General features: G+C 45.3%; 2 protein-coding genes and 1 pseudogene across 2 annotated transcripts; 2 read left to right on the top strand and 1 right to left on the bottom strand.

Moving 5' to 3' along the window:
- The first annotated feature begins 3215 nt into the window (after positions 1–3215).
- LOC144482242 (uncharacterized) lies at positions 3216–5437 on the top strand (annotated as a pseudogene).
- A 383-nt stretch (positions 5438–5820) lies between these two features.
- LOC144482241 (histone H3) lies at positions 5821–6231 on the top strand. The gene has a single exon (XM_078201431.1). It carries the CDS (start codon positions 5821–5823, stop codon positions 6229–6231), a length of 411 nt encoding a protein of 136 aa, XP_078057557.1.
- A 2169-nt stretch (positions 6232–8400) lies between these two features.
- LOC144482240 (histone H1-like) lies at positions 8401–20892 on the bottom strand. The gene is made up of 2 exons (XM_078201430.1): positions 20269–20892; positions 8401–8439 (listed from the first exon to the last, which is right to left on the bottom strand). The coding sequence occupies exons 1-2, from the start codon at positions 20890–20892 to the stop codon at positions 8401–8403; spliced, it is 663 nt and encodes a 220-aa protein (XP_078057556.1).
- Positions 20893–25991: the final 5099 nt, after the last annotated feature.

The raw sequence follows: 25991 nt of genomic DNA, 5'->3' as shown, positions 1-25991 counted from the left end.
GCAAGTCTTGTTGCAGCTTTATAGAACCTGAGTTAGGCCCCACTTGGAATATAGTGTTCAATCCTGGTTGCCACTCTACCAGCAGGATGTGGAGGCTTTGGAGAGGGTACAGAAACGATTTACCAGGATGTTGCCTGGTATGGAGGGCATTAGCTATGAGGAGAGGTTGGAGAAACTTGGTTTGTTCTCACTGGAGCGACAGAGGTTGAGGGGCGACCTGATAGACGTCTACAAGATTATGAGAGGCATGGACAAAGTGGATAGTCAGAAGCTTTTTCCCAGGGTGGAATAGTCAATTACTAGAGGGCATAGGTTTGAGGTGCGAGGGGCAAGGTTTAAAAGAGATGTACGAGCAGACTTTTTGCAGAGAGAGTGGAACTCGTTGCCGGGGGAGGTAGTGGAAGCAGATACGGTGGTGACTTTTAAGGGGCGTCTTGACAAGTACATGAATGAGATGGGAATGTAGGGATATGGTCCCCGGAAGGGTGGAGGGTTTCAGTTAAGTCGGGCAGCATGGTTGGTGCAGGCTTGGAGGGCCGAAGGGCCTGTTCCTTTGCTGTAATTAGTAGTTACTAATCAATCCAATTACATTTTCCTCCAAATCATTTCTATATATATTACAAACAGCAAAGACCCTGGAGCTGTGAAGCAGCAGTGCTAACCACTGTGCTACCGTGCCGCCTACGGGTCACCAAGGGACCCGGGTTCGATTGTCGGCTCGGGTCACTGTCTGTGTGGAGTTTGCACATTCTCCTCGTGTCTGCGTGGGTTTCCTCCTGGTGCTCCGGTTTCCTCCCACAGTCCAAAGGTGTGCGGGTTAGGTTGATTGGCCAGGTTAAAAATTGTCCCTTAGAGTCCTGGGATGCGTAGGTTAGAGGGGTTAGCGGGTAAAATATGTGGGGGTAGGGCCTGGGTGGGATTGTGGTCGGTGCAGACTCGATGGGCCGAATGGCCTCCTTCTGCACTGTAGGGTTTCTATGTTTCTATGTTTCTATGTCCTTTCCAAGCTCACCTTCCTGTTATGTAGCTGAAAGCATGCTGGAGATCCAAAGAATTCATTCCAAAAAAATTGGATTTGCAATTCTGTGGCTGCCGAAAGCAAACATTTCCAATCACACTTGCTGCCAGCAGGGTTCGAATCTGCATGGATAAACCCCATTGGGTTTCAAATCCAACGCCTTAACCACGCAGCCACGGCAGCTGCTTCTTTAAAGAATGAAAGCAAATCACTGCGGATGCTGGAATCTGAAACCAAAAGAGAAAATGCTGGAAAATCTCAGCAAGTCTGGCAGCATCTGTAAGGAGAGAAAAGAGCTGACGTTTCGAGTCCAGACGATCCGTTGTCAAAGCTTTGACAAAGAGTCATCTGGACTCGAAATGTCAGCTCTTTTCTTTCTTTACAGATGCTGTCAGACCTGCTGAGATTTTCCAGTATTTTATCTTTTGGCAGCTCTTATTTGTCTGAATAATGTAACCACCTCAGTAACGTTCACATTAACTTCATCAGGCACCAGGATTGCGCAGCACACAGTGTGGGAGCTGAAATTTGTTCTTCTACTTTTACTTTGAGTCTTTGTGTCTGGCTGAAAATTCATTTATTCGGTCAGAGACTTGTTTTTCTCTTCCAATATTTTTCATCAAAAAAGAATTATGTCCGAACAAAAAATGAAAAAGCTATCTGCATTTTATTTCATTCTTGTCAAATGTTTCGTTTGCCCTGTTTTTGTCCACTCAGTTTAAAACACAAGAGGCCGTGGATAAGGTTCGAAATAAATGACCAATGCGTTGGCCAGGAATCAAACCTGGGTCATCTGCTTGGAAGGCAGCTATGCTCACCCCTATACCACCATCACTCACTCTGCTTAAACAACTGTTATTTTCATTAGTTATAATTAAGGAGCTTCCTGAGTTGCTGATTTCATCAAACACCAGATGTGTCCACAGCACAGTTTGTAAATTGAACTTGGCTTGTCCCGTTTTTCTGGACAGTTTCGCCCACCTTTCGTTTTACAATTGTTTCTGACTGAGAACTCATTGATTAGTTTTGAGGCCTTTTCTTTCATTTCAACAACGTTTCAGCTGAAAGCAAATTGAATGTGGATTTTACATTACAAACACAGCGATTATGAGAATTTTTAGTGAATTTTATTTTCGGAGTGCCCACCTACTGTTCTGACCTGCGATAGATAATTAAATGAATTACCACTGTGATGGCCAGGAACTGACCCTTGGTCAAATGTTCGCACAGTCACCACCATCACTCACCTGTCTCTGCCACCCCCTCAGTAAGAAAGTCCAGCTGTGACACTGAATCTAGTTACCTTCGTGCCCAATTGGAGGATGGTCAGAAACTGTCTGCCACTGTCAGAAACTCCATTATCAGCGAGTGGGGGATGATGATTTAACTGGCTGTCACTGGTTGTTGAGGTTGTGATTTACTGTTACCTGTCAGTGCAAGAGAAGCAAATAAAACAGGAAAATTGAGAGACTCCGAGAGCAGATAATTTGTCCTTCGCCCTAAAGAAACACAATCATGTCTGCAATCGCTATAATAACTGAAAAAAAACAGATATAATTGGCTGTTGCCGCGAATCTGGTGAACAAATGTGGCCGTACAGCACATGGACTGCAGCGGTTCCAGAAGGCAGCTCACCACCACCTTCCCAAGGGCAATTAGGGATGGGCAATAAATGCTGACCCAGACAGCGACACCCACATTCCATGAATGAATTCAAAGACAATCTGCAGGGAGGGGGCTTCAGAGTGTTTAACAGTTACTGAGGTGAAAAACTCTAAGGAACCCCCCGGAAGACAGAGGAAAGGCGAAAAGGAGGATAAATTCCGTCCTGGGACCTTACATTTGGTGAAAGTTTTGTCCTGTGAATGTATAGATGTGAATATTGTGTAAGAGAGAGTGTATGAAAGGGACGGGCGGGTCAGACGGCTCAGTTCGAGTGAAACCTTTTCAACAGCAAACATTCGAGTGTCAGAGACATGAAGGATGTGAGCTGGATCTCTGGAGAGGTGGAATACCATTGCAATGGGAGAGTTTGTGAGGAGAGAGAAACACAGAGAGGCTGGAGGAGCCGGGAGCTGACAGCAGCTTGTCTCTGCTCCGTCCGCTCTCTGCCTTTAAGTTGCTCTGTGCCGCCACCACTGGGTTCATTTCGGATCCAGTTCTGACTCTCACACAGATTTTCCACACCCTCTCGGATATGACTGAAACTGCAGCCGCCGAAACGGCTCCTCCAGCCGCTCCCGCTCAAGTGAAGTCTCCCAGGAAGAAGAAGGCGGCTCCCCGACCTGCGGCAGCCGGTCCCAAGTTAGGCGAGCAGATCCTCAATGTTGTGGCGGGATGCCGCGACCGCAAGGGGATGTCCCTGGCCGCGATAAAGAAAGCTTTGGCTGGCAGCGGAGTGGATGTGGGGAAGCGCGTCTCCCAGATCAGGTTAACGATCAAGAGGAAGGTGGAGAAAGGCTCTCTGGTGCAGACAAAGGTGCGCCTCCGGCTCCTTCAAACTCGCTAAGAAGGAAAGCCCGGGGAAAATGGGAAAGAAGGTGAAGACACCAACAGCCAAGAAATCTTTAGTAAAGAAAACAGCGGCCAAGAAGCTCACAACAAAGAAAGCAGCAGCCAAGAAACCCGCAGCAAAGAAACCCGCAGCAAAGAAAACTCCAGTGAAGAAATCAACAGTGAAGAAAACAAGCAGCAAAAAGGCGGCAACTCCAAAAAAGGTGGTGAAGAAAGCAGCCCTGAAGAAAAAGTCTCCTGTGAAGAAGGTGACGTGCGGAAAGTCTGTCAAAAAAGTGACTAAATCGAAAGCCAAACCCAAAGTGAAAGCAGCAAAAGCGAAGAAAGCGTCAGGAAAGAAGTGAAACAACCCGAGCAAATTGTAAACCTCTGAACCCAAAGGCTCTTCTCAGAGCCACCCACATCTCAGGAAAGAGCTGATCCCGCAAGAAAATGATTCCTGTCCCGCGGCCCGGCTCATTCTCAATAGAGATCATTTCAAATTCGGACTAAAGCAAAACACAGCAGATGCTGAATTTCATTTGAATTTCACATTTGTTCAATCGCCACTTTCTCTCATAATAAAGATGTCTGGTAGATTCAGTGTGAGACAGTAACACTGGCGGCTCAAAACCGCATTCCCGCCTCATTTCTAACCGAATCCCTGCAATGCAGAAGGAGGCCAATCGTCCCATCGAGTCTGCACCGAACACAATCCCACCCAGTCCGGATCCCCATTACCCTATTTATTGACCGGACTTACCCCCTGACACTCCGGTGCAATTTAGCATGGCCAATCAACCTGACAGGCACTTTGTTGTGCGGGAGGAAACCGGAGCACCCGGAAGAAGCCCGCACAGACAGAGACCTCAGCCGGGAATCGAACCCAGGTGCCTGGCGCTGTGAGACGGCAATTCTTCGCCAAACATCAATGTCAGGAGTGGGATTTAAACCCACGCCTCCAGAGGAGACTGTGGCCTTAGACCGCTCGGCCATCCTGACTCCCTTAATTTTAACACAGGAGATTGCCCCAAACAGCTTCAATAAAGTGTTTGCAAACAGCGAGAATCAGATGTGTGTGAGGTTGTTCCGGAGGAAGATTCTTGCTATAGAATCGACTGTGTTTCGGTCGGAATATTACTGACTGGGAATTATTCCGGGACCAGGTTTAAAAACACAAAAGGACAAAGTCACGACCCGAAACGTTAACTCTGTCTCTCTCTTCACAAAAGCTGCCGGAGCTGCTAATTATTTGCAGCATTTCCTGTTTTGATTCCATATTTCAAAGCTCCGGGTTTGTGGAAACTCTTGAGTGTGAAGGGCGGCTCTGGAAGGGTTTGTGTGGGGAGCTGTGTTTCGCTTCCATTGTTAATAAACGGGTTGAAATTGGCGGTTGCAGAAACTGGAGGTGGAGCTGAAAGATCAGGGGCCGTTCTGTGAGTGTGTGTCAGTCCGGCTCTCTCCTCCCTCCCGCTCTGTGTTTAATCTTCACCCTGTCTCCTCCCCTCTCTGCTCTCTCACTCCGCCTTTCTCAGTCAGGTCGGGGCGGGCTGTATAAAAGGAGCCTGAAAAACTTCCTCTCATATTGTGCAGTGATCTGAGTGAAGAATCATCATGTCTGGCAGAGGGAAACGAGGCAAAGGACTGGGTAAAGGCGGCGCAAAACGGCACCGCAAAGTGCTCCGTGATAATATCCAGGGCATCACCAAGCCAGCAATCCGCCGCCTGGCTCGCCGTGGCGGTGTCAAGCGGATCTCGGGTTTGATCTATGAGGAGACTCGCGGGGTGCTGAATGTTTTCCTGGAGAATGTGATCAGGGATGCGGTCACCTACACTGAACACGCCAAGCGCAAGACGGTCACTGCCATGGATGTGGTGTACGCTCTGAAACGCCAGGGCCGCACTCTCTATGGATTCAGCGGCTGAACAACTCGACCCTTTCTACCGAACACTCAACAAAGGCTCTTTTAAAAGCTGCTCACCCGCTTCACAGAGAGAGCAGTGACCTGGGAACGGCAGCTGGGACAGGCTGTTCAGTGTCCAATTAATAAAGAATAAAGTCTTCTTGAAACAGACGGTCATTTCTTGCATCGAAAACGGCCCAATTTCTGAAAGGGGCGGTTAAGGAAACGACTGAACCAATTAGAACCTGAGTTACAGATATTAATTCCCTGGTCACAATTTGATTGAAACTTCCTGGGCCAATTCCCGCTGGGGGCGGTTCCTCACAGAGTTTAAAAACGCGGATGCAGCGCAGACTCTGTATTAACAGTCTTCGTCTCTCAGATTGTGCTGAATCCGCTCAGAAAATGGCCAGGACCAAGCAGACAGCGCGCAAATCGACCGGAGGGAAAGCTCCTCGCAAACAGCTGGCTACCAAAGCTGCCCGGAAGAGCGCTCCAGCCACGGGCGGAGTGAAGAAGCCTCATCGCTACAGACCCGGCACTGTGGCTCTGAGGGAGATCCGCCGCTACCAGAAATCCACCGAGCTGCTGATCCGCAAACTGCCCTTCCAGCGCCTGGTGCGAGAGATCGCTCAGGACTTCAAGACAGATCTGCGGTTCCAGAGCTCGGCCGTCATGGCCCTGCAGGAGGCCAGCGAGGCTTACCTGGTGGGGCTCTTTGAGGACACCAACCTGTGCGCCATCCACGCCAAGCGAGTCACCATCATGCCCAAAGACATCCAGCTGGCCCGCCGCATCCGCGGGGAACGCGCCTAAACCCCGACTTCAGCACCAAGTACAACAACGGCTCTTTTAAGAGCCACCAACTCGACAAATGAAAGAGCTGCGATCTCCTGTTAACGATTCTAGTGTTTCAATTCCCAGGACAGGATATTCCCAGGGCTCCAGTACTGACACCTCTCAATGTTACAATTAACTCTCCGTTGCATTGAGGTCATTCATATCTCCAATCCTTTGATGGTTGGAGTAAAAGCGATGCCGTTAACAATTTTACCACAATTTAATTTTAAAGTAGTTTATTAAACCTGCGATCATTTCAGTTTCCGAGCAATAATTCCGCAAATTCACTTTCTCCGCACGTGTTTCGAGTCGCAGCGAGAGTGTTGAAAATTGTGTCAATTAAGTTCAGAATATGAAGCATGTCTCAAACAGTCACCCACTCACACAGATGTAGCCATTGCAGGAACGCTTGCACATTCGCATAGACAATAATTAACACTTTTCCAGATCCAGTGACTGACTTTGTGAGGACATTCATCGGTTTTCAAAGTCAGTCACTGGATCTGGAAAAGTGTTAATTATTGTCTCTGTGAATGTCTATGCGACTATCACATTTTAAAGCAATTATATTGGAAATAGGATCATTTCAGTTCACTGGGATGGTTTCCCCGATAAACAACAGCAACTTGTATTAAAATACTGTATGCGTCAATAGTACGGATTGAGAGAACAAAGCGGGAAACAGCTGTGCTGTGAATAGCAGTGCAGAAACTGACCGATAGACACCAGGTCGCCCTTTTTCAGATAAAGTGAGTGGCTCTGAAAAGAGCCTTTGGGTTATCAGATTAAAGACTGGTCGCTTCACTTGCTCTTCGCGGTCCCAGCGCTGCTTTTCTTGGGCAGCAGCACGGCCTGGATATTAGGCAGCACCCCGCCCTGAGCGATGGTCACCCCTCCCAGCAGCTTGTTGAGCTTCTCGTCGTTGCGGACGGCCAGCTGCAGGTGTCTGGGGATGATGCGGGTCTTCTTGTTGTCCCGGGCCGCGTTCCCGGCCAGCTCCAGGATTTCAGCGGTCAGATACTCGAGCACAGCAGCCAGATAAACCAGGGCTCCGGCACCCACACGCTCAGCATAGTTGCCCTTTCTCAGGAGCCTGTGAACACAGCCCACTGGGAACTGCAGTCCAGCCCGGGAGGAGCGAGACTTGGCCTTGGCCCGAGCTTTCCCGCCGCTCTTTCCTCTTCCAGACATTTGCACAATCTCACAAACACTTTCACAAAGAATCAGCAATTTCTCCAGCATTGACTGTTCTTATAAACTGACAGCTCCTCTGATTGGCCGCTGCTTGGCGGCACGGTAGCGCAGTGGTTAGCACTGCTGCTTCACAGCTCCAGGGTCCCGGGCTCGACTCCCGGCTCGGGTCACTGTCTGTGTGGAGTTTGCTCATTCTCCTCGTGTCTGCGTGGGTTTCCTCCGGGTGCTCCGGTTTTCTCCCATAGTCCAAAAATGTGCGGGTTAGGTTGATTGGCCCGGTTAAAAATTGCCCCTTAGAAACCTAAAATGCGTAGGTTAGAGGGATTAGCGGTTAAATATGTGGGGGAAGGGCCTGGGTGGGATTGTGGTCGGTGCAGACTCGATGGGCCGAATGGCCTCCTTCTGCACTGTAGGGTTTCTATGATTTCTATGATTTCTATTCACCTCATTTGCCTATATTCTTCACCAATCAGCTCACTAGAAACAGAAGAGGGCGGGATTTCCCCACAACAACCGGCAGAAGCAGAGAATGTGTCCATTTCCAAAAGCCCGCCAATTTCATTGTGGGAAAGGAGCGAATTCAAATCAATGTTGCCCTCAGTCAGAGATTTCAAATCCCTTCTATTGATTTCCTTTTATTCAGCTCTTCCCGTCACCAATCGCAGGCGCGGCTTTAACATTTTCTTTCAATGTGCTTCATTCTCATATCGCTTTCTAACTGTCCTGGGCGGGAATCAATCCCTGTTCACAGCATGCCCAGAAGGAAAACACTCCGTTTAGTCTTCAATCAGAACCCAGTGTCCTTCACTGAAAACAGGGAGCCGGATCGAGTCCGCACACTGTCCTTATTCCGCTCTGGAATAATCCCACTCCGGAATGTTACCCTGCGGAGAATTACTGTGAATAAAATGATGAATCAATGAACATTTCAGGAATTGAGAGAAGGGACCGTTACCGCGAAAAACAGCCGCTAATGGGGTCATTTAGGAGCTGTGAAAATAACAGAATAATCACAGTTTTTAGCACAAAGCGAAGGCAGTGAGTGAATTCTGGGTCAGTGTTTGGATTACAGGACAGGAGACACAAACGAAAGTTTAAAAGATAATTCATTCGTCACAAGTAGGCTTACATTTAACACTGCAATTAAATTACTGTGAAAATCCCTTAGTCGCCACACTCCGACGCCTGTTTGGGTACACTGAGGGATAATTTAGTATGGACAATTCACTTAACCTGCACATCTTTGGACTGTGGGAGAAAACAGGAGCCCTTTCCTCTTTCAGAAGAGGAAAGAGGCAGAGGATGGATGTACTGGTCTGGAAACCCAGAGACCTGGGTTCAAATCCCAAATGGGGTGGATTCCTAATGGGGCAAATTAGAGGTTTATGGGTTGGCACGGTGGCACGGTGGCACTGCTGCCTCACAGCGCCAGGAACCTGGGTTTGATTGCTGGCTTCGGTCATTGTCTGTGTGGAGTCTGCACGCTCTTCCCGTGTTTGCTGGATTTCCTCCAGGTGCTCCGGATTCCTGCCACAGTCCAAAGATGTGCGGGTGAGGTGGATTGGCCGTGCTAAATTGCCCCTTAGTGTCCCAGGATGCATCGTTGAGAGGCATTTGCGGGATAACTATGTGGGGTTAGGACCTGGGTGGGATTGTTGTTGGTGCAGACTTGATGGGCCAAATGGCCTCCTTCTGCACTGTTGGGATTCTATGATTCACCCAGAGGAAAACCAATTAGATTTCCTGACCCAATTGTTGTTGGAATGATGATCAAATAGGATTCGGGAAAAAGGCAGCAAGATTTTTCCTTTCTCCCTTCCATTATCTGGACTTACACCGGCTGAAAGAACAACGGAAAACGTTATTAGTGGTGGAGCAGTAACAGATTATCTTTGGGAAACACATTAAGTTTGAAATTGCCTTGTTATGTAATAGAGCAGAGTGGTTATATTTGTGGCGAGATGCAAGAAACTGTGGAGGAGCAGAGAGCCGTGTACATACATCATTATCAGCTAGTGGACAGGAAGGTAAAAAATAATGTAACAAAGCGAATAGAATATGAAGAATTGGAACTCGTGCTACAGTTATAGAAAACTCTGTTTAGACCCCATTTAGATCACTGCGTTCAGTCTGGACAACACACCTCAAGAAGGTTAGATTGGCCTTGGAGTGGGAGCAACAGGATTTCACCAGTGATACCAGACTCAAATGATGAGGACAAATTGCAAAGACAAGTCCTGTAATAACCTGAATATGGAAGATTAAGGGATGATGTGAGTGAGATGTTTACAATGAATGATTTGACAGGGTACAGAGAGATAAATTATTGGCTCTGAATGGGGAACCTCACCGTAAAATGACAGAGAGGCATTTCAGGGGTAATTTCAGAAAAAGCTTCTTTACAGAGGATGGTGGAAATGTTGAATTGTCCACAAACAATTGTTAAAGCTGCGTTTATCAGGAAATTTCCAAGCTGAAGCTGACAAGTAGCCAGTGATATGAAGGTGGATAGTCAGAGATTCTGCAGATAGTTAAACAAGAAAAGAGTTAGCAGAGTGAGCATTGGTTCTATAGAAAGTGCAACTGGGGGATTGATAATGGAAAACAGGGTATTGGCAAATTAATTGAACAGGTATTTTTCATTGGTGTTCACGATAGAGGATACAAGTAACATCCCAGAAATAGCTGTAAACCAGCAAATGGAAGGGAGGGAGGAACACAGGAAAATTCCAATCAACAGAAAGTGGTATTGAGCAAATTGTCGGGTCTACAGGCTGACAAATTCCTGGGTCCGGATGGACTTCTCGTGAAGGACATGAAAGAAGTGGCGAATGAGATAGTTGATGCACTTCCCTGGCTTTGGAGAATATTCCATTAGGTTGGAATATAACAAATGTAATACCTTGATTCAAAAAGGGATGGAGACAGAAAGCAGGAAACTACAGGCTGTTCGCCTAACAGCTGTCATTGGGAAAATGTTAGAAGCCATTATGAAAGATATTATAAATATTACAACTTGGAAAAAATACAAGGTTACAGGCAGAGTCAATATGGTTTCTGAAAGGGAGATCATGCTTAACTAAATTATTGGAGTTTTTTGAAAGAGGCCCATGTGCTGTAAACGGGGAACCGGTGGATGTCCTGTTCTTACATTTCCAGAAGACATTTGCCAAAGTGCCAGATCAAAGGTTATTGTGTAAAATAAACATTCATCGTTTTGGGCATAACATTTTGGCATGGATTGATGGTTGGCTAGCTAATAGGTCAAAAAGAGTTAGCACAAATGGTTATTTTTCTGGGTGGCAGGATCTGATGAGTGGTGTATTCATGCTGGGGCTAGAAATTGTTACAATTTATAAAAATTGCTTGGATGAAGGGACTGAAGGTACCGTTGCTAAATTTGCTGACAGCATAAAGATAGATAAGAAATTAATTGTGAAGTATACGTGAGGAGGTTTCAAAAGGAAACAGATAGATTAAGGGAGGGCAAAATGTGGCAAATGAGGCAAATTGCGAGGATAAACCAGTGGTTGACAAATGGGAGACTTTCAAAGTTGAGTTGAATGGGATGCCAGCCAGGTACATAGCCACCGGCACAAATATGCGGTATCCAAAGCGAGGGTATCCTGGATGTCTAAGGTTATTGACACGAAAATAAGGAAGAAAAAAAGAGGCATATGATGCATGCTGGAATAATAATCGCAATAGAAATCAGGAAAAACAGCTCAAAATGCAGGAGAGAGGCTAAGGCTGAAATAATGAAGAGGAAGCATGAGGAAATGTTCACAGGCTGCGCTAATACAAATCATAACATCTTCTTCAAACATATTAATTGTAAAGGATTAGTGAAGGATAGAGTGGGGTTCATAAGGGCCAAGCAGGGTAAACTGCTCAGTGAAGCAGAGGGTATGGCAGAGATAGTAAATAAGTACCGTACTTCTGGCTTTACCAAATTAGACAATGTGACAATGGCATGTGTGTGTGTGTGTGTGTGTGTGTGTGTGTGTGTGTGTGTGTGTGTGTGTGTGTGTGTGTGTGTGTGTGGAATTAGCGCTCTCTCAATCTATTACTGTGTGTCAGTGTTGAATTCACTCTCTCTCAATCTATTACTGTGTGTTCCTGTGGAATTAATTCTGTCTCAATCTATTACTGTGTGCTAGTGTGGAACTAACATTCAATCCATTACTGTGAAAGAGTGTTGAATTAACTCTCTCTCCATCTATTATTGTGTCAGTGTGGAATTAACTCTCTCACAATCTATTACTGTGTGTACGTGTAGAATTAACTCTCTCTCAGTCTGTTGCTGTGTGAGAGCATGGAATTAACTTTCAATCTATTACAGTGTGAGAGTGTGGAATTATCTCTCTCTCAATCTATTACTGTGTGAGAGTGTGGAATTATCTCTCTCTCAATCTATTACTGTGTTGGAACATAGAATAACTCTCTCTCAATCTATTGCTGTGTGTGAATGTGGAATTAACTCTCTCTCAATCTATTTCAGTGTCAGTGTGGAATTGACTCTTTCTGAATCTATTAGTGTGTGGGAACATAGAATAACTCTCTCTCAATCTATTGCTGTGTGTGGGTGTGGAATTAACTCTCTCAATCGATTAGTGTGTCTGAGTGTGGAACTAACTCTCTCTCAATATATTACTGTGTGAGAGAGTGGAAATAACTCTCTCAATTTATTACTGTGTGTCAGTCTGGAATTAACTCTCTCTGAATCTATTACTATGTGTCGGAGTGGAATTCACTCCCTCTCATTTGTGTGTGTGACTGGGATTAACGGTCCCTCAATCTATTACTTGTATGAGTGTGGAATTAACTCTCTCTCAATCTATAACTGTGTGAGTGTGTGGAATTATCTCTGCCTCAATCTATTACTGTGTGTCTGTGTGGATTCAATCTCTCTCAATCTTTTCTTGTGTGAGAGTGTTGATTTATCTCTCTCTCTATTACTGTGTGTCAGTGTGGAATTAACTCTCTCTCAATCTATTAGTGTGTGTGAGTGTGAAATTAACTCTCACAATCTATTACTGTCTGTCTGTGGTATTCACGCTCTCTCAATCTTGTCTTGTGTGCGAGTGTGGAATTAAAAGTCTCTCAATCAATTACTTGTATGAATGTGAAATTAACTCGCAATCTATTAGTGTGCGTGAATGTGGAATTAACTCTCTCAATCTATTACCGTGTCTCAGTGTGGAATTATCTCTCTCGCAATCCAAAACAGAGAGAGTGTGGAATTATCTCCCTCTTTTCATCTATTACTGTGTGTCACGGTGGAATGAGCTCTCTGTTTCAATCTATTACAGTGCGTGTGTGTTGAATTAACTCTCTCAATCTATTAGTTTGTGAGAGTGTGGAATTAATTCCCTCTCAATCTATTACTGTAAGTCACTGTGGAATTCACTCTCTCTCAATCATTCATTTTGTGTGACTGTGGGACTAACAGTCTCTCAATCTATTGCTTGGGATGGCGGTGTTCCTCAGGGATCAGTGCTGGGACCGTTGCTGTTTGTAATATATATAAATGATTTGGAGGAAAATGTAACTGGATTGATTACTAAGTTTGCGGACGACACAAAGGTTGGTGGATTTGCGGATAGCGATGAGGACAATCAGATGATACAGCAGGATATAGATCAGTTGGAGACTTGGGCGGAGGGTTGGCAGATGGAGTTTAATCCGGACAAATGTGAGGTGATGCATTTTGGAAGGTCTAATACAGATAGGAAATATACAGTAAATGGCAGAACCCTTAAGAGTATTGATAGGCAAAGGGATCTGGGTGTACAGGTACACAGGTCACTGAAAGTGGCAATTCAGGTGGAGAAGGTAGTCAAGAAGGCATACGGCATGCTTACCTTCATCGGCTGGGGTATTGAGTTTAAAAATTGGCAGGTCATGTTGACGCTTTATAGAACCTTAGTCAGGCTGCACTTGGAATATAGTGTTCAATTCTGTTCGCAACACTACCAGAAGTATGTGGAGGCTTTGGAGAGGGTACAAGACGTTGCCTGGTATGGAGGGCATTAGTTATGAGGAGAGGTTGGAAAAACTTGGTTTGTTCTCACTGGAGTGACGGAGGTGATAGAAGTCTACAAGATTATGAGAGGCATGGACAGAGTGGATAGCCAGAAGCTTTTTCCCAGGGTGGAAAAGTCAACTAATAGGGGGCATAAGTTTAAGGTGCGACGGGCAAGTTTTAAAAGAGATGTACGAGGCAGATGTTTTACACAGATAGTGGTGGGTGCCTGGAACTCATTGCCGGGAGAGGTAGTGGAAGCGAATACGGTGGTGACAAGTACATGAATGAGATGGGAATAGAGGGATATGGTCCCCGGAAGCGTAGGGGGCTTTAGTTGAGTCAGACAGCATGGTCGGTGCAGGCTTGGAGGGCCGAAGGGCCTGTTCCTGTGCTGTAATTTTCTTTGTTCTTTGTTCTTAATTCCACACAGACACACAGCAATAGATTGAGAGAGAGTTAATTCCACACTGACACACAGCAATAGATTGAGAGAGAGTTAATTCCACACTGACACACAGCAATAGTTTGAGAGAGAGTTAATTCCACACTGACACACAGCAATAGATTGAGAGAGAGTTAATCCCACACTGGCACAGCAATAGATTGAGAGAGAGTTAATTCCACAGTGGCACACACCAATAGATTCAGAGAGAGTTAATTCCACACTGACACACAGCAATAGATTGGGAGTTAATTCCAAGCTCTCTCACAGTAATAGATTGAGAGAGTTAATTCCACACTGACACACAGCAATAGATTGAGAGAGAGTTAATCCCACACTGGCACAGCAATAGATTGAGAGAGAGTTAATTCCACACTGGCACACACCAATAGATTGAGAGAGAGTTAATTCCACACTGACACACAGCGATAGATTGGGAGTTAATTCCAAGCTCTCTCACAGTAATAGATTGAGAGAGTTAATTCCACACTGGCACACAGTAATAGATTGGGAGTTAATTCCAAGCTCTCTCACAGTAATAGATTGAGAGAGAATTAATTCCACACTGACACACAGCAATAAATTGCGAGTTAATTCCACACTCTCACACAGTAATAGATTGAGAGAGAGTTAATTCAACACTCTCACACTGTAATAGATTGGGCGAGAGTTAATTCCACATTCACACACAATAATAGATTGAGACAGAGTTAATTCCACACTGACACACTGATAGATTGAGAGAGTTAATCCCACATTGACACACTGTAATAGATCGAGGGAGAGTTAATTCCACATTCATGCATAGTAATAGATTGAGAGTTAATTCCACACTAACACAGTAATAGATCAGAGAGAGTTATTTCCACACTCTCACACTAACAGATTGAGAGTTAACTACACACACACACACACACACACACACACACACACACACACACACACACAGTAATAGGTTGAGAGTGTGTTAATTCCATACTCACATACAGTAATAGACTGAGACAGAGTTAATTCCACACAGTAATAGATTGAGAGAGTTAATTCCACACTGACACAGAGCAATAGATTGAGAGAGAGTTAATTCCACACTGACACACAGCAATAGATTGAGAGAGAGTTAATTCCACTCTGACACACAGCAATAGATTGAGAGAGAGCTAATTTCACACTGACACACAGTAATAGATTGAGAGAGAGATAATTCCACATTCCCACACAATAATAGATTGAGCGAGAGATAATTCCACATGTACACACAGTAATAGATTGAGCGAGAGATAATTCCACACTGACATACACAGTAATAGATTGAGAGAGTTGATTTCACACTCTCACACAGTTATAGATTGAGAGTTAATTCCACGTGGGCACACACAAATAGATTGAGAGAGAGATAATTGCACATTCCCACACAGTAATAGATTGAGAGAGATAATTCCACACTCTCTCACTGTAATATATTGAGAGTCAATTCCACATTCACATACAGGAATAGATTGAGAGTTAATTCCAGGCTCTCTCTCAGTCACAGATTGAGAGAGAGTTAATTCCACACTGACACACAGTTATACATTGAGAGAGAGATAATTCCACATTCCCACACAGTAATAGATTGAGAGAGATAATTCCACACACTCACACTGTAATATATTGAGAGAGAGTCAATTCCACATTCACATACAGGAATAGATTGAGAGTTAATTCCACGCTCACACACACAGTAATTGATTGAGAGAGTTTTAATTACACACTGACACTCACTAATGGATTGAGAGAGAGTTAATTCCTCACTAACACAGTAATGGATTGAGAGAGAGTTCATTGCACTGTCACACCGTAATAGATTGAGACAGTTAATTGGACACTGACGCACAGTAATAGATTGAGAGAGGGTTAATTCCGCACTGATACACAGCAATAGATTGAGAGTTCATTCCACACTGACACACAGCAATAGATTGAGAGAGTGTTAATTCTACAAAGACACACTGTAATAGATTGAGAGTGCGTTAATTCCACAGTCTCACACTGTGATAGATTGAGAGAGAGTTAATTCCACATTCACACACAGTAATAGATTGAGAGAGAGTTAATTCTACAAAGACACACTGTAATAGATTGAGAGTGCGTTAATTCCACACTCTCACACAGCAATAGATTGAGAGAGCGTTAATTCCACAGTCTCACACTGTGATAGATTGAGAGAGAGTTAATTCCACATTCACACACAGTAATAGATTGAGAGAGTTAATTCCACACTCTCTCACAGTATTAGATTGAGAGAGTTAATTCCACACTGACTCACAGTAATAGATTGAGAGGGAGTTAATTCCATTGCACTGTCACACCGTAATAGATTGAGACAGTTAATTGGACACTGACACACAGTAATAGATTGAGAGAGGGTTAATTCCACACTGATGCACAGTAATAGATTGAGACAGAGAGTTAATTCCACACTGACATACAGTAATAGATTGAGAGAGTGTTAATTCTACAAAGACACACTGTAATAGATTGAGAGTGCGTTAATTCCACACATTCGCACAGCAATAGATTGAGAGAGCGTTAATTCCACAGTCTCACACTGTAATAGATTGAGAGAGTTAATTCCACACTCTCTCACAGTATTAGATTGAGAGAGTTAATTCCACACTGACACACAGTAATAGATTGAGAGGGAGTTAATTCCATTGCACTGTCACACCGTAATAGATTGAGACAGTTAATTGGACACTGACACACAGTAATAGATTGAGAGAGGGTTAATTCCACACTGATGCACAGTAATAGATTGAGACAGAGAGTTAATTCCACACTGACATACAGTAATAGATTGAGAGAGTGTTAATTCTACAAAGACACACTGTAATAGATTGAGAGTGCGTTAATTCCACACATTCGCACAGCAATAGATTGAGAGAGCGTTAATTCCACAGTCTCACACTGTAATAGATTGAGAGAGAGTTAATTCCATATTCACACACAGTAATTGAGAGATAGTTAATTCCACACTGACACACAGTAATAGATGGAGAGGGAATTAATTCTGCACTGACACACTAATAGATTGAGAGAGACTTAATTCCACACTGACACACAGTAATAGAGTGAGAGACCGTTAATCCGTTATAATATATAAAATGAAAAAGAGTGACGAAAGTAAACATTGATTCTTTAGAGGATGAGAAGGGGGATGTAATAACTGGAAATGAGAAAATGGCTGAGGCATTGAACAGGTATTTTGTGTCGGTCTTCACAGTGGAAGACACAAATAACATGCCAAAAATTAATGACAGGAAGGCTATGGTGAGAACCTAGAAACTATCATCATGAAAGAGGTAGTGTTGGGCAAGTTAATGGGCCTAAATGTAGGCAAGTCTCCTGGTCCTGATGGAATGCATCCCAGGGTACTAAAAGAGATGGCGGGAGGAATAGCAAATGCACTAGTGGTAATTTATCAAAATTCGCTGGACTCTGGGGTGGTTCTTGCGGATTGGAAAACGGCAAATGTGACGCCACTGTTCAAAAAAGGAGGTAGACAAAAGGCAGGTAACTATAGGCTGGTTAGCTTAACTTCTGTAGTAGGGAAAATGCTTAAATCTATCATCAAGGGAAAAATAGCGAGACATCTGGATATAAATTGTCCCATTGGTAAGACGCAGCATGGGTTCATAAAGGACAGGCCATGTTTGACTAATTTTTGGAATTCTTTGAGAACATTACATGTGCAGTGGACAATGGGGAACCTGTAGATGTGGTGTATCTGGATTTCCAGAAGGCATTTGACAAGGAGCCGCACCAAAGACTGCTACATAAGATAAAGTTGCACAGTGTTATGGGTAATGTATTAGCATGGTTAGAGGACTGGTTAACTAACAGAAAGCAAAGAGTGGGGGTAAGTGGGTATTTTTCTGGTTGGCGATCATTGACCAGTTGTGTGCCTCAGGGATCAGTGTAGGGACCGCAATTGTTTACGAATTACATAGATGATTTGGAGTTGGGGACCAAGTGTAGTGTGTCAAAATTTGCAGATGACACTCAGATGGGTGGAAGAGCAAAGTGTGCAGAGGACGCTGAAAGTCTGCAAAGGGATACAGATAATCTAAGTGAGTGGGCGGGGGTCTGGCAGATGGAAGATACTGTTGGTAAATGTGAGGTCATCCATTTTGGTAGGAATAACAGCAAAATGGACTATTATTTAAATGATTAAAAATTGCAACACGCTGCTGTGCAGAGGGACCTGGGTGTCCTTGTGAAGGAATCTCAAGGAGTTGGGTTTGCAGGTGCAGCAGTTAATTAAGAAGGCAAATGGAATTTTGTCCTTCATTGCGAGAGGGATGGAGTTCAAAAACAGCGAGGTTATGTTGCAGCTGTATAAGGTGCTGGTGAGGCCACACCTGGAGTACTGTGTACAGTTTTGGTCTCCTTAATTGAGAAAGGATATACTGGCACTGGAGGGAAAATTCAATAGGTTGATTCCAGAGAGGGTTGGCTTATGAGGAGAGACTGAGTAGACTGGGGCTATACTCATTGGAATTGAGAAGAATGAGGGGAGATCTTATAGAAACATATAAGATTATGAAGGGAATAGACAAGATAGAAGCAGGTAAGTTGTTTCCACTGGCGGGTGAAACTAGAACTAGGGGGCATAGCCTCAAAATAAGGGGAAGCAGATTTAGGACAGAGGTGAGGAGGAACTTCTTCACACAAAGGGTTGTGAATCTGTGGAATTCCCTGCCCAGTGAAGCAGTTGAGGCTACCTCATTGAATGTTTTTAAGGCAAGGATAGATACATTTTTGAACAGTAAAGTAATTAAGGGTTATGGTGAACGGGCGGGTAAGTGGAGCTGAGTCCACAAAAAGATCAGCCATGATCTTATTCACTGGCGGAGCAGCCTCGAGGTGACAGATGGCCTACTCCTACTGTTCTTCATCCTACACTCATGCACAATAAATGATTGTGAGAGAGTAAATTTCACACACACACGCAGTAATAGATTGAGAGAGAATTAATTCCAGACTGCCACACAGTAATACACTGAGAGAGTTATTTCCACTCTCGGACACATTAATAGATTGAGAGAGATTTCATTCCACACTCTCACACAGCAATAGATTGAGAGAGAGTTAATTCCATATAAACACACACTAATGGTTTGAGAGAGTGTTAATTCCGCACCGACACAACGTAATAGATTGAGAGGGAGTTACTTCCACACTGACACACAGTAATAGATTGAGAGAGAGTTAATTCCGCACACACACAGTAATAGATTGAGAGGGAGTTAATTCCACACTGACACACAGTAATATGTTGAGACAGAGAGGTAAATTCAAACTGACATACAGTAATAGATTGCGAGAGAGTTAATTCCACACTTTACCCAGTCCTTTGCCTCCTTTCCCTCTGCCAGACATGATGATTCTTCACTCAGATCTCTGCACAATATGAGATGAAGTTTTTCAGTCTCCTTTTATACAGCCCGCCCCGACCTGACTGAGAAAGGCGGAGTGAGAGAAGAGAGGGGAGGAGACAGAGTGAAGATTAAACACAGAGCGGGAGGGAGGAGAGAGCCGGACTGACACACACACACAGAACGGCCCCTGATCTTTCAGCTCCACCTCCATGTTTCTGCAACCGCCAATTTCAACCCGTTTATTAACAATGGAAGCGAAACACAGCTCCCCACACAAACCCTTCCAGAGCCGCCCTTCACACTCAAGAGTTTCCACAAACCCGGAGCTTTGAAATATGGAATCAAAACAGAAAATGCTGCAAATAATCAGCAGCTCCGGCAGCTTTTGTGAAGAGGGAGAGTTAACGATTCGGGTCGTGACTCTTTGCTTTTGTGTTTTTAAACCTGGCCCCATTATGATTCCCAGTCAGTAATATTCCGACTTAAACATAGTCTATTCTCCAGCAAGAATCTGCCTCAGTAACATCTTCACCCACATCTGCTTCCAGCTGTTCACAAATACCGTATTGCAGCTGTTTGGAGAAATCTCCTGTGTTAAAATTGAAGTTGGAAAGCGGTATTTAGCCGCCAGTGTTACTGTCTCACACTGAATCTACCAGACATCTTTATTATGAGAGAAAGTGGCGATTGAACAAATGTGAAATTCAAATGAAATTCAGCCTCTGCTGTGTTTTGCTTTAGTCTGAATTTGAAATGATCTCTATTGAGAATGAGCCGGGCCGCGGGACAGGAAGCATTTTCTAGCGGGATCAGCTCTTTCCTGAGAGATGTGGGTGGCTCTGAGAAGAGCCTTTGGGTTCAGAGGTTTACAATTTGCTCGGGTTGTTTCACTTCTTTCCTGACGCTTTCTTCGCTTTTGCTGCTTTCACTTTGGGTTTGGCCTTCGATTTAGTCACTTTTTTGACAGACTTTCCGCCCGTCACCTCCTTCACAGGAGGCTTTTTCTTCAGGGCTGCTTTCTTCACCGCCTTTTTTGGAGTTGCCGCCTTCTTGCTGCTTGTTTTTTTCACTGTTGATTTCTTCACTGGAGTTTTCTTTGCTGCGGGTTTCTTTGCTGCGGGTTTCTTGGCTGCTGCTTTCTTTGTTGTCAGCTTCTTGGCCGCTGTTTTCTTTACTAAAGATTTCTTGGCTGTTGGTGTCTTCACCTTCTTTCCCATTTTCCCCGGGCTTTCCTTCTTAGCGAGTTTGAAGGAGCCGGAGGCGCCCTGTCCCTTTGTCTGCACCAGAGACCCTGTCTCCACCTTCCTCTTGATCGTTAACCTGATCTGGGAGACGCGCTTCCCCACATCCACTCCACTGCCAGCCAAAGCTTTCTTTATCGCGGCCAGGGACATCCCCTTGCGATCGCTGCATCCCGCCACAACTGTGAGGATCTGCTCGCCGAACTTGGGACCGGCTGCCGCAGGTCGGGGAGCCGCCTTCTTCTTCCTGGGAGACTTCACTTGAGCGGGAGCGGCTGGAGGAGCCGTTTCGGCGGCTGCAGTTTCAGTCATATCCGAGAGTGTGTGGAAAATCTGTGTGAGAGTCAGAACTGGATCCGAAATGAACCCAGTGGTGGCGGCACAGAGCAACTTAAAGGCAGAGAGCGGACGGAGCAGAGACAAGCTGCTGTCAGCTCCCGGCTCCTCCAGCCTCTCTGTGTTTCTCTCTCCTCACAAACTCTCCCACTGCAATGAAATTCCGCCTCTCCAGAGATCCAGCTCACATCCTTCATGTTTCTGACACACGAATGTTTGCTGTTGAAAAGGTTTCACTCGAACTGGAGACTCCATTTTCCACTGAAACCCGTTTTACTGCTGCACTGATCGCGCTCTCACACGCGATAGCTGACATGTTCTCTACTTTTCCACTGAAATCTTCAATTTAGCGAACCATTTGCCTTGAAATCTCACTTTGGGGCTCAGCAGGGGGACTAAGGGAATCTTTGATTGGAAGATTGCTTTATTTTACACAAGAGAGACTCGGGGATCTCATGATCAGAACAGACACACAAACACAGTTGGATTAGTCTGACCCGCCCGCTCCTTTCATACACTCTCCCTTACACAGTATTCACATCGACACATTCACAGGACAAAATGTTCACCAACTGTAAGGTCCCAGGACCGAATTTCTCCTCATTTTAGCCTTTCATCTGTATTCCGGGGGGTTCATTATAATTTTCACCTTAGTAAGTGTTAAACACTCTGAGGCCCGCTCCCCGCAGATTTTCTTTGAATTCATTCATGGAATGTGGGTGTCGCTGTCTGGGTCAGCATTTATTGCCTATCCCTAATTGCCCTTGGGAAGGTGGTGATGAGCTGCCTTCTGGAACCGCTGCAGTCCATGGGGTGCACGGCCACATCTGTTAACCAGATTCCACGGCAACAGCCAATTATATCTGTTTTTTCAGTTATTATAGCGATTGCAGACATGATTGTGTTTCTTTAGGGTGAAGATACAAATTAACTGCTCTCGGAGTCTCTCGATTTTCCTGTTTTATTTGTTTCTCTTGCACTGACAGGTAACAGTAAATCACAACCTCAACAACCAGTGACAGCCAGTTAAATAATCATCCCCCACTCGCTGATAATGGAGTTTCTGACAGTAGCAGACATGTTCTGACCATCCTCCAATTGGGCCCGAAGGTAACCAAATTCACTGTCTGAGCTGGACTTTCAGACTGAGGGGGTGGCAGAGCCAGGTGAGTGATGGTGGTGACTGTGAGGGCATTTGACCAAGGGTCAGTTCCTGGCCATCACAGTGGCAATTCATTTAATTATCTATCGCAGGTCAGAACAGTAGGTGGGCACTCCTAAAATAAAATTCACTAAAAATTCTCATAATCACTGTGTTTCTAATGGAAAATCCACATTCAATTTGCTTTCAGCTGAAACGTTGTTTAAATGAAAGAAAAGGCCTCAAAACTAATCAATGAGTTCTCAGTCAGAAACAATGGGAAAAAGAAAGGTGGCCGAAACTGTCCAGAACTACGAGACAAGCCAAGTTCAGTTTACAAACTGTGCTATGGACACATCTGGTGTTTGATGAAATCAGCAACTCAGGAACAAAGAACAAAGAACAATACAGCACAGGAACAGGCCCTTCCGCCCTCCAAGCCCGCACCGCTCCCCTGGTCCAAACTCGACCATTCTTTTGTATCCCTCCATTCCCACTCCGTACGTTCCCAGTGTGTCCGCCTCCACCACCTTGCCCGGCAGCGCATTCCAGGCCCCCACCACCCTCTGTGTAAAATATGTCCTTTTGATATCCATGTTAAAACTACCCCCCCCCCCCCTTCCTCACCTTGAACCTATGGCCCCTCGTGAACGCCACCACCGACCTTGGAAAAAGCTTCCCACCGTTCACCCTATCTATGCCTTTCATAATTTTATACACCTCTATTAGGTCACCCCCTCATCCTCCGTCTTTCCAGTGAGAACAACCCCAGTTTACCCAATCTCTCCTCATAACTAAGCGCTTCCATACCAGGCAACATCCTGGTAAACCTCCTCTGTACTCTCTCTAAAGCCTCCACGTCCTTCTGGCGCAGTATCCCAAATGAGGCCGAACCAACGTTCTATACAACTGCATCATCAGACCCCAACTTTTATACTCTATGCCCCGTCCTATAAAGGCAAGCATGCCATATGCCTTCTTCACCACCTAGTAGAGATCTCTACTGCCTCCCAAAGATACACAAGGCAAACACAACCGGCCGTCCCATCGTTTCAGGCAATGGAACCTTGTGCGAGAACCTCTCCGGCGATGTTGAGGGCATCGTGAAACCCATTGTACAAAGAACCCCCAGCTTTTGTCGCGACACTATGGACTTCCTACAGAAACTCAACACACATGGAGCAGTTGAACCAGGAGCACTCCTCGTCACAATGGATGTATCGGCACTCTACACCAGCATCCCCCACGATGATGGAATGGCTGCAACGGCCTCAGTACTCAATGCTGTCAACTGCCAGTTTCCAGATACAATTTTACAACTCATCCTCTTCATCCTGGACCACAATGTCTTCACCTTCAACAACCAGTTCTTCATCCAGACACACGGAACAGCCATGGGGACCAAATTCGCACCTCAATATGCCAACATCTTCGTGCACAGGTTCGAACAAGACTTCTTCACCGCACAGGACCTTCAACCGATGCTATACACTAGATACATCGATGATATTTTCTTCCTTTGGAGTCATGGTGAGCAATGACATCAACAAGTTCCATCCCACCATCAGACTCACCATGGACTACTCTCCGGAATCGGTTGCATTCTTGGACACACGCATCTCCATTAAGGACGGTCACCTCAGCACCTCACTGTACCGCAAGCCCACGGATAACCTCATGATGCTCCACTTCTCCAGCTTCCACCCTAAACACGTTAAAGAAGCCATCCCCTACGTACAAGCCCTCCGTATACACAGGATCTGCTCGGATGAGGAGGATCGCAACAGACACCTCCAGACGCTGAAAGATGCCCTCATAAGAACAGGATATGGCGCTCGGCTCATCGATCAACAGTTCCGACGCGCCACAGCAAATAACCGCACCGACCTCCTCAGAAGACAAACACGGGACACGCTGGACAGAGTACCCTTCGTCGTCCAGTACTTCCCCGGAGCGGAGAAGCTACGGCATCTCCTCCGGAGCCTTCAACATGTCATTGATGAAGACAAACATCTCGCCAAGGCCATCCCCACACCCCCACGTCTTGCCTTCAAACAACCACGCAACCTCAAACAGACCATTGTCCGCAGCAAACTACCCAGCCTTCAGGAGACCAGTGACCACGACACCACACAACCCTGCCACAGCAACCTCTGCAAGACGTGCCGGATCATCGACACGGATGCCACCATCTCACGTGAGAACACCATCTACCAGGTACACGGAACCTACTCTTGCAACTCGGCCAACGTTGTCTACCTGATACGCTGCAGGAAAGGATGTCCCGAGGCATGGTACATTGGGGAAACCATGCAGACGCTACGACAACGGATGAATGAACACCGCTCGACAATCACCAGGCAAGACTGTTCTCTTCCTGTGGGGGAGCACTTCAGCAGTCACGGGCATTCAGCCTTGGATCTTCAGGTCAGCATTCTCCAAGGCGGCCTTCATGACACACGACAGCGCCGAGTCGCTGAGCAGAAACTGATAGCCAAGTTCCGCACACATGAGGACAGCCTTAACCGGGATGTTGCATTTATGTCACATTATCAGTAACCCCCACAGCTTGTCCCCTGGACTTGCAGAATCTCACTGGCTGTTCTGTCTGGAGACAATACACATCTCTTTAACCTGTGTTTAATGCTCCCTCCACCCACATTATCTGTACGGTAGCACAGTGGTTAGCACTGCTGCTTCACAACTCCAGGGTCCTGGGTTCGATTCCCGGCTTGAGTCACTGTCTGTGTGGAGTTTGCACATTCTCCTCGTGTCTGCGTGGGTTTCTTCTGGGTGCTCCGGTTTCCTCCCACAGTCCAAAGATGTGCAGGTTAGGTTGATTGGCCAGGTTAAAAAAAATTGCCCCTTAGAGTTCTGGGATGCGTAGATTAGTGGGTAAAATATGTGGGGGTAGGGCCTGGGTGTGATTGTGGTCGGTGCAGACTCGATGGGCCGAATGGCCTCCTTCTGCACTGTAGGATTTCTATGATGATCTCTTTAAGACCTGGCTGGCTGAAGGGATTCACATTCTAATTAGTATTCTGTAACTTGATTTCTGTGTCTCTGTGCACTGTTTGAGAGCACATTTCCACTCCAACTGACGAAGGAGCAGCGCTCCGAAAGCTTATGGTATTTGCTCCCAAATAAACCTGTTGGACTTTAACCTGGTGTTGTGAGACTTCTTACTCGATTTATTGACACAAACAGCAAATCCAAATTATTGTTCCCTGCTGCCATCTCCTGGCTGAACGCAAGTTGTGCAACAAGGTCACGATTCAAACAAACCTTCACAGATTGGAGTGAAATTACATCAACATGGTTCTGCCCGATTAAAATGATTGCAAAACATGATATTAATCAAATTCCATGTCCCAAGGATCTGCTTTCTGATTGGGCGACCCTGCTCACCCCGATCTATCGGAAAGTGTAAAACTCCCAGAACGGGAATGTCGGTTATATAATTCTCGAAGCTGTGATTTCTCTGCCACTTGATTGCTTGTGTATTCGTTCTATAAATACAGAGGGGGTGACAGAGCCAGGTGGTGTTGTGGTGACTGTGCGAGCATTTGACCAAGGGTCAGTTCCTGACCCAGAGTTTTGACTTATTTAATTAGCTATCTCTGGTCAGAACAGATGGGGGACACTCCTAAAAAAAAACACCAAATATTCTCATCATCCATGTGTTTCTAACATAAAATCCAGCTTCAATTTCCGTTCAGTGGAAACTTTGTTCAAATGAACTGCAAATCTAATCAGAGTTATCAGTCAGAAACAACAGCAAAAAGGTGGCTCAAACTGTCCAGAGAAACGAGACAAGGGAAGTTCAGGTTAAAATAAAATGTGCCAAGGACACACCTGGTGTCTGCTGAAATCAGCAACTAAGGTAGTTTTGTAATTATAACTAATGAAAATAATAACTGCTTACCCAGTGTGA

This window comes from Mustelus asterias, unplaced genomic scaffold (assembly GCF_964213995.1).
Source record: "Mustelus asterias unplaced genomic scaffold, sMusAst1.hap1.1 HAP1_SCAFFOLD_35, whole genome shotgun sequence".
NCBI lineage: Eukaryota > Metazoa > Chordata > Chondrichthyes > Carcharhiniformes > Triakidae > Mustelus > Mustelus asterias.
This window is presented reverse-complemented; position numbering and strand designations above follow the sequence as displayed.

Coding starts and splice junctions, on each gene's coding strand:
- LOC144482240 (XM_078201430.1), bottom strand. CDS start 20,892: ATGACTGAAACTGCAGCCGCCGAAACGGCTCCTCCAGCCGCTCCCGCT. Junction 8,440..20,268: donor AATCGAAGGCCAAACCCAAA/GTGAAAGCAGCA, acceptor TTATTTTCACAG/CTCCTAAATGACCCCATTAG.
- LOC144482241 (XM_078201431.1), top strand. CDS start 5,821: ATGGCCAGGACCAAGCAGACAGCGCGCAAATCGACCGGAGGGAAAGCT.